This window comes from Suricata suricatta, chromosome 3 (genome assembly GCF_006229205.1).
Source record: "Suricata suricatta isolate VVHF042 chromosome 3, meerkat_22Aug2017_6uvM2_HiC, whole genome shotgun sequence".
Taxonomy (NCBI): domain Eukaryota; kingdom Metazoa; phylum Chordata; class Mammalia; order Carnivora; family Herpestidae; genus Suricata; species Suricata suricatta.
The window spans coordinates 163,702,481-163,714,473 of record NC_043702.1 but is presented as its reverse complement, the minus strand read 5'-3'; the positions used below and the strand labels follow the sequence as shown (position 1 = coordinate 163,714,473).

Below are 11,993 nucleotides of genomic sequence, written 5' to 3'. Positions count from 1 at the left end.
TGTGTGTGTGTGTGTGTGTGTGTGTGTGTGTGTGTGTGTGTGTGTGAGTGAATCCACTTCCTCTGCAGCCCGGCGTTAATTCTCTGCTGATAAATTAGCAGCGGAAATTCTCCAGTGTCTTTTGTTTTCTCCTGGATCCTCAGGCTTTTTTTTGGGGGGGGGCCTCTTCCACCTCCCCCTTATTCTACCTGCTTTGGAGTATCGATTGTCTTGAAAATCAGTTATTATTGGGTAACCGATAGCACTCCCCACCTCCTGACCCCCTCCCCCTTCCTTAGATGCTGTCTGCACTTTGTTTTCTCCCTCCCCTTTTGCCCATCCTTCTGTCTCCCTGCGGGTGACTTACGTTTGGGGATGGGGTGGGTTCCCACTTGCCTCCTTTTTAATTTTTTTAAAACTTGAATAGGAGTGTGAATGAAGTCCAAAGGTGGATCACAAGGCTGATGCCAAGGCCAAAATGTACCATTCTGGGCTGTGTGTGTGTGTGTGTGTGTGTGTGTGTGTGTGTGTGTAGAGGTGGGGGGGGTCTAATGAGCTAGTGGGAGTTTAAAACAACAAAAACTGTTTTTTGAGTCCATTGGTTCTTTTTGTTTGTAGAACTTATACACAACACAGGGTTTCTTCTTTGAATGCAGGTGATTCTCTGAACACCCAGAATGAGCCAGAGGAGACTATGAAAAAGGAGAAAAAGTCGGAAGCCCTGAATATCAGAGGTAGGATTGCCTTTGGGTCAATTTGCAATCCTTTCCAGGAGTACATGTGGACTGTACTGTGCTCTTCGTATCTGTTTGCTTTTCAGTAAGGTGTGTTAGGCCAGTTGCATGAATAGACTATGACCCTCTTCTCTTGCCTAATCCCTGCATTGATCCTGAGGGACACACTAGCTGCTAATGATTTATCCTTGCTCCACTTAGAGCCGTGCAAACGCTGCCTGTTCCAGAGCCTCACAGATCGGTGGCGTGCTTTTACTTCGCCCACCCCTGGATATCGCTAATGTCAGATGCAACCTATTTCAATTGAATGTAATTTTGAGAAAGGTGAGAAGAGAATGAGTCGCTACTACCCAACGTGGCATTGTTGAATGACCTTCAGACCGCACTTATTTCTGCCAGAAATCTGTGTCTGTGATGGGTCCGTTGGCTCCCTCGAATCTCAACTTCCAGCCCAAAGTGAGGGTTGTGGTGAGGCACGTGGAAGGCACATTACTAGCATTCCCTCTGCCATGTGCTCAAGGTCACTGGTACCGTGAGCAAAGGTCAGTCTGGGAGTTCCAGGGTGCGTATCTCACCCAGACGTCAACACTGTATCCAGCATTTCTCTCTCCCAACTTCTTGGGCAGAGAATTTGCTTCCGAGTGATTCAAGAAGCCCCGATCTTGACTTTGAGGATTCCCACAAAGATTATGCAGCCCTTTACTTCCAGATGACTTGGGGGAAGTGGGACTTAGTTAGAAATAATATAGAGGAAAAAGTAATAGTCAGGAGACACTTGCATTTTTGAGAGATTTCCCTCTATTTTACAAAGTGGTACCCAGAACGGATCTATAAGGAAAATCAGGAAAAAAAGCCCCCAAACCCCAAAACAATAGTAACAACCACACATGAGCTCCTAAACATTTCTAAATGAATCTAACTGATTCATTTAGAACTGAACCACAACAGGGGAATTTCTAAAGTGCTTGGTGATCAGTCTTTTTGGAAAGAGAGAGTCTGTAAGGGAAAAAATCACTATCCTTTATCTTTCTTTAGGTTCAGTTATCTATCTATCTACACACACACACACACACACACACACACACATATATATACATATGCATACATATAAAATATCCATCAAATATATACTATATATTATATATCATAGGTTTTTCATAGCACTTTAACTTTTCAAAGCACATTTTGTTAGTTATTGGTGCTTATGTTGCAGAGAAAGAGAACAGGTAGGTGGAAAGATGCCGAGGAATTCTGAGCAGGGCTGACATGCTTCCCTTGTTTGGGAAGCATAACAGATGGGAAACTTGTATGATGTGGCTGATCTTCAGTCTAAAGCTGTTGGAGCTCCTAGCTGGGAAAACGTCGGAGGTAACGTGACTTGTACCTGGCTGAGCTCTGTGGTCCACAGGTGCGCCTCTAGCGTCCGACAGGGGTGAATAACGCAGTGGCTCAAAGATTGGGATTTGGGCTTAAGGTGCCTGAGTTTGGGGTCTTGATTTTTAAAAAAAATTTTTAAATGTTTTTTATTTATTTTTGAGAGACAGAGAGAAACAGTGCGAGCAGGGGAGGGTCAGAGAGAGGGGGAGACACAGAATCTGAAGCAGGCTCCAGGCTCTGAGCTAGCTGTCAGCACAGAGCCCAATGCGGGGCCAGAACCCATGAACCGTGACATCATGACCTGAGCCGCCGCTTAACTGACTGAGCCCCCCAGGTGCCCTGACGCCTGTTTAGACTCTGATGTTAGGCAAATTTTTGGACTTCTCTAAGCCTCCAATTCCCTCATCTTTAAAATGAGGATAGTAATATCTAATCATGAGATTGTTGTGAGATAAAGCTCCTGAAGGTGAAGAGCTGTGAGGGAGGAAGAGCAGCTGCCATGTTTGTGGAGTGATGCTTTGTGCCAGGCCCCCTTCTTAAAGGACTCACTTGGCATTTGTAAGAATCTCAGCAGGTGGGAGCTGTCTTCACTCAGGTAGTGGGTGGAGCTGCTAGGCTCACCCCTGCACCTTTTCCTAAAGCTCTTATCTGTGCCCCCTGGCTGCTGCTGGTGGGAGCCTTTCCATCTTTCAGGCCACGAAGAAGGCTGGCCTCCCCTCACGCCCCGTGTCTGAACCATTTGGAGCCATGATTCAGAGACAACAGACAGAACGTAACAGGTGGAAAGGCCTGAGAATGGACTCTACCCTCTCACTTTACAGATAAGGAGACAGGATCCAGAGAGTCTGGTGACTCCCCATCACCCAGGCTTGAAGCAGAGGCAGGGCTGGCTTCCTGGGCTCCTACTTCATTCACATTTCTGCCTCTTCCAAGTGTCCCACACCAATGGCTTGCTTCACCGCTGTAGATGGTCCACTGAATGGTTACATTTTTGACATTTATTTATTTAAAAAATATTTTCAATGCTTATTTATGTTTGAGAGAGAGAGAAAGTGAGTGGGAAAGATGTAGAGAGAGATGAAGACACAGAATCAGAAGCAGGCTCCAGGCCCCGAGCCGTCAGCACAGAGCTGGATGCAGGGCTTGAACTCACAAACTGCAGAATCATGACCTGAATTGAAGTTGGACGCCTAGCTGACCCAGGCGCCCTAGGTTTTTGGTATTTAAACCACTGCTTTATTTATTTATCTACTTTGACCATTTAAGTTTATTCTAGTAGAAACTGCTCACTTTTTAGGCTCTATTTTCATCTTATGAGATTTACCTGATTTTTACTCACACATTCCTGAGCTTATGCCTCAAAGTGAATGTTGCCAACATCAGAATGATCACTTAGACAATTAATCTAATAATAATACCTCCTCGATAAAAAATATCTAGAACTCTCTGATGGAACCTGCATGCAAAGTAGTTACAAGGCACAGTGGAAAGAGGAAATTCCTTGTTTAAAGCATTATTATCATTTAAAAAAACGGTTTTGTTTTGTCTTTTTAAGCCACAACACTGTATTGCTTACTAAGTTTATTTATCAAATTGGAGCCAAACAACTTTTTGACCATCTGGTAATATCGAGTGTTCTCTCGAAGGACTAGTAGTTACTATGGAAGTTATCTTTAGTAGACATTGCTGGTCCTAATTCTCCTTCACCTGGCTGGTGCGCCCATCTCCCAGGTGGCTGTGAGTAAAGGCTAATATCCCACAGCTGCCCCTGCTTCAGAGCATTCTCTGTTGACCAAGAGGAGTCAATCCCGTAGGCTAGGTACCCCTCACACCCCAAAGACAGCCAGCAGCCAGTGACTGACACAGAGATACCAAAGGCTGACATCCTTGCCTCAAGGGAGACCCAAAAACCCACTGCTTTAGAAAACAAGACTGTCTCCCCTCCCACTCCAGGGATTCTTGTGAACAAAAATAATTTCTGGACTTGCATTCCTGTTCCTCTTATGTCAATGGAATACAATGAACGCCCTCTGAGAAACACACTCTGTCTTCTGTAAAGCCCAGTGAAAGCGTGATCCTTTCAAAATTCTCATCAGTCGTAGTGGTTGATTTTATTTAATGGGATCAATCGTGATACGTAACAGAGCGTCAGAAAGATCATTAGCTTTAGTATTTCAGAGCAAATATGAATAGATGAACAACAATCCTAACACCATTTGAAAATAAGTCTCCTCTGATGAGATGTTTCTTTCTGATTGTTTTTTCTGGTAAGAAAGACCTCAGAGAAGGGGGAGGGTGCCTGGGTGGCTGTGGGTGAAGCATCTGACTGTGGATTATGGGAAAGACAAGTTCGAAAGCTATTTTATATCATTTTTAGGAGCTAATAGTGAAATTTCTTCGCAGGAAAACCTGAAATTGGAATGCAAGAGTTACAGGAGGCTGAATGCATACTGGTTCTCTCGTCAGACTACCCGGGCTTCTCGCCCCATTCTAGCACTTTCTAGTTGTGTGATTCTGGATAAGTTCAGTAGCTACTCCAGGCCTCAGTTTCTTCATTTTCAAATGGAGAGCGTGACCACTTAAGAGGCCTTAAACGGACTTACTATGTAAAGATGTGTAATATACTTACACTAGGATCTGCTGCATACATGTTAGCCAGCATTACAGTTATTATTGTTAAGTTATGACTGACCGATCAGAAGATAGTGTTTTATCGAGTGCCTTCATGGTATATGCCTCCAGGGCGAAAATATAAACAAAAGGAGTCCACAGCATGACCCTCATCCTCCTGGTAGAGTCTAATGGAGGAAGGGAGCAGACATACTTGAAACTAACAACCATCTCAGGCAGTGAAAATAATGTCAAGTGCGTAAAGGAGATATTCAGTCTTCATATTAAATTTTTTTAACATTTATTAATTTTTGAGAGATCGAGAGAGATACAGCTTGAGCAGGAGAGGTACCGAGAGAGAGGGAGACACAGAATCCAAAGCAGGCTCCAAGCTGTCAGCACAGAGCCCAACACAGGACTTGAACTCCCAAACTGTGAGATCATGACCTGAGCTGGTTACCCAACTGAGCCCCCCAGGCACCCCTGCTGGAGTCCCTTCTTAAGGATCTCTTGAACCAGAAGCAGTTTTAATGGCTAAGTGAGCAGTAGCCAAAGGCATGTAGGGAAGGGAGAAAATGGATCAAGGGAGAGGGCAGACAAGGAATAAAAAGAACCATTTTCGTGGTACATCTTAGTTCCCTTTCCTCTTAATGTTTAAACCAGTTTAAATCACAGATTCTTGTCTGAAAGAGCAAGACACCATTGGCACAGCCTCTCTTTGCCAGCTCGGTGTTTTCCAGTGTGTGGCGGATGGCCACGATGTAGCATCATGAACAGGCACAGTCCCTCTCCCCAGAGGTGTGTGCGTGCGGCTCAGAACCTTCCTCGGCTGTTCCAGGCACTCTGGGTCCTGGAATGGTGGCCTAGGGTTTTGTTTTCTGCAAAACAGTGCCTTTTCTTCTTTTTTTTCCATTCAAACCATCCTGCTGTTCTAACCAAAAAGAAAACAACTATTAACTAGTATTCATAGACTTGGGAACCTAGGTCCCGGCACGTCACATGGCCCCCAGATCTGGATCTGTGCTTCATGGGTCTTTCTTCTTCCTGGCAGGTGTCCTTTTGCATGTGATGGGCGATGCCCTGGGGTCAGTGGTTGTGGTGATCACAGCCATCATATTCTACGTGCGTCCCCTGAAAGGTGAGGACCCATGTAACTGGCAGTGCTACATCGACCCAAGCCTGACTGTCATCATGGTTGCCATCATTTTGTCATCTGCCTTCCCACTCATCAAGGAGACTGCTGCCATTCTGCTGCAGATGGTCCCCAAAGGAGTGAACATGGAAGAGCTGAGTAAGTCAGATGAGTCTTATCTAGAACCGTGCCCACCTGACGTTCTTCAGGCCAAAGGGCCAGCGTTGTTTCAGAGCAGTGTTTGATTTATGTATCTTGAAATACTTCAAATCACCAGGCAATAGAGACATCCATCGAATGTTTTGTAGCCCAGTAAGGTGACTCACAGCTCCAGGAACCAAAGGTCCTTTGCGACTCATGCTCTCTGACTCAGCTGCAAATTTCTGAGGATATGGTGCAAGGCCAGTAGCTATTCCTCGGCTTTTACCTTCATGTCAAAGAGTTTATTTCAATTTGGGGCCCCTGGGTGGCTCAGCTGGTTAAGCATCCAACTTCGGCTCAAGGCATGATCTCACGGTTCGTGGGTTTGAGCCCTGCATTGGCTCTGTGCTGATGGCTCAGAGCCTGGATGGAGCCTGCTTTGGATTCTGTGTCTCCCTCTCTTTCTGCCCCTCCCCTGCTCATTCTCTGTTGCTCTCTGTCTCTCAAAAATAAATAAACATTTAAAAAATTAAAAAAAGAAATTACATTTAATTCAAGTAAAGCTACCCTGACAAGAACTTGATTTTTATTCTACTTATTCTGAAAACGTGAATCATTCCTTTATATCCTATGTCTTGCATTCTATTTTATTGATTTTTATGGGCATGCAAGGCACCTGGTCTTTTATTACACTGTAAAAAGGACCATGTTTTTGTTTTACATTCAGATCATTCATGACCTTGTTCAGTAATGAAATATGTTTTTTTCTTTGCTCACACAGAAGATCAAAGTCTCCTCTTATGTGCATCTGAGGATACGTATTTAAACATTTTTCTAATGTTAATTTATTTTTGAGAGAGAGAAAGAGAGAGAGAGCACAAGTTGGGGAAGGGCAGAGAGAAAGGGAGACACAGAATCCAAAGCAGGCTCCAGGCTCCCAACCGTCAGCACAGAGCCCGATGCAGGGCTTAAACGCACAAACTATGAGATCATGACCTGAGCCGAAGTCAGACGTTCAACCGACTGAACTACCCAGGTGCCCTGGAGGATATATATTTTAAACACTTTGCAGAATTTCTAAGTGGGAACTGTCCAGATGTTGGTGAGAAACTGAATTTGCAACTTTATTTCTAGTGTTTCAAATGGAGATTATGTTTTTATTAAAAACCATTTTTCATGCGTATTTGTGTTATACACTCATTGCCCCACCGGTGAGCCCATAACGTGGGATAGAGAGGCTGGCCCACTCTGAGGCTTGGAAGATCTTACTTCATGACAAGCTGAAGTGAGGTTTGTATGTGTCTTCATGCATTGTGTGGCTATGGCTGCGTTTTCCCCTACGGAGGTGTGATTTACAGTGTGACTGTCCGATGGGGGCGATAGCCTGGCCAAACCCATGTTTAAATAGCATGTGTTGGGCCCAGTTGGTCGAGCCGTTGCTAACAGCTGTCATTGCCCCTGCAGTTTTTTTCCTGGACGCTCTGGGTTTTTGTGCCTTTGGGGGCCTCTTTAGCGGCCTTGCTTAACTTAGAGTCTCAGAGTCAGTAGGTGTGGTCATCTCTCTGGCTGCTTCACTGTACAGAGTTAAGATAGTCAGCCTTCATTTCCTGCAACCTACTGTTTGCGCAGAGCTGCAGGCAGAGGAGGGAGCAGGTGGCGAAGGAGAAACCCAGGAGCAGATACACAGCTTCCTCTCTGCTCTCCAGGAGCTTGCTTCCCAGATGAAGAAACAAGATAAACGTATCAAAACCAATTTGTGATATAGAATGGCTTATAGTGCCTTTTAACAAAGTAATATATATATTTTAAAACATGTTTTTAAAAATTAGATAGTAATGGGATGCCTGGGTGGCTCAGTCAGTTGAGCGTTCGACTTCAGCTCAGGTCATGATCTCGCAGTTCGTGAGTTTGAGACCCACGTGGGCTCTGTGCTGACAGCTTGGAGCCTGGAGCCTACTTTGGGTGTCTCCTTCTCTCTCTGTTCCTCCATCGCTCACACTCTGTCTTTCTGTCTCTCTCAAAATAAATAAAGGTTTAAAAAAATAAAATAGATAATTTAAAACATAGTAATAACAATAGCACACTTCTATGGCACTTATTACATGCTAGGTAATGTTCTAAGTGCTTTATTTATATTCACTCACTTTAATCCTTAAAGTAAACCTATGGGGGTACTACCATTATTATTCCTCATTTATAGGTAAGGAGACTGAGGCACTGGTGGCTAGCAAGTTACCCAAGGTCATGACTGCACTGGGATTCAAACTCTAGCTGGCTACAGGGTCCTTACTCATAATCCCTCTTCAATTCCATCTCTCTAAATATACGGTCATTTGAGAAAGTATGGAAAATACAGAATAACCTAAGTAAGAAAATAGAAATCTCTTGTAATCCTGCTATCCAGAAATCATTCAATAAGACAAGCCCTTATCTGCATAAAATTTTGTGAATGTGGGCATGCCTGGGTGGCTCAGTCAGTTAAGCATTTGATTCTTGATTTCAGCTTAGGTGTTCCGCCGCATTGGGCTCTGTGGTGGGTGTGAAGCCTACTTTAAAGAATTTGTGTGTGTGTGTGTGTGTGTGTGCGTGCACGCACACTGATGTCTGTGAAGGAAAGAAAGAAAGAAAGAAAGAAAGAAAGAAAGAAAGAAAGAAAGAAAGAAAGAAAGAAAGGAAGGAAGGAAGGAAGGAAGGAAGGAAGGAAGGAAGGAAGGAAGGAAGGAAGAAAGAAAGGAAGGAAGAAAGAAAGGAAGGAAGAAAGATCATGCCATATGCATAGTGAACCTATTTGCTTTTTCACTTAAGATAGCTTAGATATCTGTTCTCATCTCCTTAAATATGCAACTTGGTAATGGCTGTATCATACTTTATATAATTGATTTAACTCTTTCCTTTTTTCCATTTTTTCCATTAATACAAAGAGGATTGCTCAAGCCATGAGTTTTTTGCATGAACATTTGGTTATTTCCCTTTAGATTAAATTCCTGGGACTAGAGATACTAGTAAAAGTTTTTGGCCCACATGGCCAAGTTCTCCCCTTTCAGAAACGCATCCGGCTTCATACTCCTAACACAGCCGGGGTGGGTGTCGGTTCCCTTGTAAACTCAACAACCTTGGGAATTTTTTTGGTTGTTGGTTGTTGTGAAACTTATTTTCTTGAATTACCTCTTATGGGTTAATGATGGATTGTATAGGGATACTGAAAGGAGAAAGAAGATTATTGGAAAATGTACCCATACAGGTACAGCTATTTTTCTTCATGTTGTTTTCGTAAACACATCATGGTGGTGGGAATGCATCCCTCCCCTGGTGGGTACCATGCTCACTTCCACTGCAGCGCCCGCCTTACTGTTTGTTTGCGCTCCTCTGTTCTAGTGAGTAAACTCTCGGCCGTGCCCGGGATTAGCAGTGTACATGAAATGCACATCTGGGAACTTATAAGCGGAAAGATCATCGCCACCCTGCACATCAAGTATCAGAAGGACAGGGGCTATCAGGACACCAGTAGGAAAATTCGAGAAATCTTCCACAGTGCGGGAATCCACAATGTGACCATCCAGTTTGAGCAGGTGGACTTGAAGGAGACCATGGAGCAGAAGGACCTGCTGTTGTTCTGTAGTTCACCCTGCATCTCTAAGGGCTGTGAGAAACAGCTGTGCTGCCCCCCCGGGGCCCTGCCTCTGGCCCACGTCAATGGCTGCGCGGAACACAATGGCTGTCCCCCTCTAGACCCATACCCGGGTGGTGGCCTCTGTGGACAAGCAACAAGAGAAGTGGCTATTGACGTCTCTCTGGACAGCTGTCTGAACGACCATGGAAAAGCTCTTAGCAAAACTCTGGAGGACCAACATTTTGTCAACAGCACACATTTTTAGTCTTGTTCTGACGTACATGAACAGTGTAGACGAGGCGCTCTGGCTTGTGGAAAGACCTCTGTGGGCTGTAGGCACTGGTCAAATTTGTGGTGTGCATGCTCTGGGTTCATCAGGGGGCTGGTTGTTTGGGATGTTAACTGCATGTGTCTGTTCATTTTTCTGTGACTGTGAACTCCTTTACATTGTCCTGGGCATCCCGTGCTGCTCTTCAACAAACTCACTGTTTTAGTTGGAACATTTATTTTAAGAAGCAAACCGTGCTAGTGATACGTATCAGGGACATTGAAGGCTGGGACTCAATGGCTGTGGACACGGGATTCAAAGTAGTTTTTGTTTTAAAGTGATTAGATTTTGTGACTGACTCTTGGGTGAGCTCATAGCCAAGTACATCAAAAAAACTAAGGAACCATGTTAGCTAATGTTGTTTTCATTCCATTATAAGATCATAAAAGAGGAAAGTTGGGTAGTCCTGTCACTGCAGAAATGTTTTCTTTGACTTGTTTTCAAATAAATGTAAAATGAATACCTATTAAAGTAGAAAATAGTCTCAGATCATCGAAGGAAGTATAGATTATTGGGGGAAGACAGGAAGAAAGTGCTTCCTGACTACCTTTTCAATTTGCAGGGTGGAGAGAAAACTGGTGTTGACTTTCTGCTGTGAAATGAACTGCAGCTATAGGGTGCTTCAAATGTTTAATACACAAAATGCTTTCTGTTTCCACTTGGAAGCGTGGGAATATTTCTACTTCTAAAGTATGATACAATACTTAATATTCTGCCTTGTAGAATCTGTCCAGTTGGGACTGTCTTCATTTATTGCTTAATGACTTATTTGTCCAAATTTCCTTTGAGTCTTCTGTTATATGATCATGTTGACATGTGTAGCATTTACCAGGAGAAAATGGATATTTCTGGGAGTGAAGAATATATGACATTGAGTGTTCATTCATGCCAAAAATAAGCTAGATTGACTTTTCTTCCATTAGACATATTTTAAAGTATTTATTATAGTTGCCAACTAGTAACTTCATGGAAAAGTGTATGTGTAGGGAGACCCCGATGGGTTGAAAAATTGACTGACGATGATCATCTCTTAGTCTCTGGACACGGAGTCCTGTTGTAAATCTGTGTGATACTCAAACAGAAATCCTGGTCTGGTAATGCAAAAAGCACCCACATTTTCCAGCACTAATATATTTTAAGCAAATGTCTTAGTGTTCATTCTAAGGCTGAAATTAGAAAGCTGCTGTGATCAGTAGGATAAGAACTTTTTTCATCCCTTGAAAATTTATTATCTGACTTTAAATTGGCCACGAATTAGGTAAATATGTTTTCATCCCTAGGAGTTTAAATTGGCCATGAATTAGGTAAATATGACAATATTTTAATTTTCAATAGTAAAAGTATGGCATGCACTCACATAAAAACCTAGGGGATTCTCTTTGAAACTCACTACGGAGATGAGTGGACCAAATTCTAGACAGACGTTAGTTGCTGTTCCTTGACTGGAGCCAAAGAGGAAGTCTGTCCCTCACTTCCAATGTGTTCCCATTATTCTGCTTTGTATTAAAGGGGAAAGATTATAATATTCTAGTTTCTATGCCCTTGGCTAAAGAAATACAGACTAGTTTACGTCCAGATAATATTCTTTACTTCTCTAAAGTATTTTTTAGGAAAGGAAAAGGCAATAAATTTAAATATAATTAAATTTACCACAGAGGTAGCTGGACGACCACTTAATCACATACCGCATTACAGAGTAGAGTCATTGGGAAATAATCCCTTTTAAGGTGTTTTTTGCTGTCATCTGAGGCAACTGTGGTGCCTGCAGTGCAATGTTTTTACTGGACTTTTGCTCTCCCTTGGGTTGTCCTGCATTTTAATTCTCCCAAGGAAATGCAGGAACTTTCTTCTCTGTGAGTCAGCCGTGCCTAGTGGCTCTAGGGCCTGATGAACAGCGGCTTTCCCTAACACTGTTTTCCTCTGAGATTAGAAAAATGCTGTCATTTTACTTTTTAGTGCTCCTGTGTGCTTAGGTTAGTTCCAGAAATCTCAATCTCTCTCTCTCTCTCTTTTTTTAAAGAAATGAAAATATTTTTTTTAAGGTTTACGGCATCCTCTGTGGGTCTCCAGACATTGTCCCCA

At 43.2% G+C, this 11,993-nt stretch overlaps 1 protein-coding gene across 1 annotated transcript in view; it reads left to right on the top strand.

Annotated features, from left to right (window-relative positions):
• Window positions 1–10,569, top strand: part of SLC30A10 (solute carrier family 30 member 10) — an 11,040-nt gene extending 471 nt beyond the window's left edge. Inside the window, exons 2-5 of the mRNA XM_029933404.1 lie at window positions 144–198; window positions 598–713; window positions 5,752–5,991; window positions 9,349–10,569. Of these exons, the coding sequence (XP_029789264.1) occupies window positions 144–198; window positions 598–713; window positions 5,752–5,991; window positions 9,349–9,848 (911 nt within the window). The 3' untranslated portion in view covers window positions 9,849–10,569. The remainder of the gene's footprint in view (window positions 1–143; window positions 199–597; window positions 714–5,751; window positions 5,992–9,348) is intronic.
• Window positions 10,570–11,993: the final 1,424 nt, after the last annotated feature.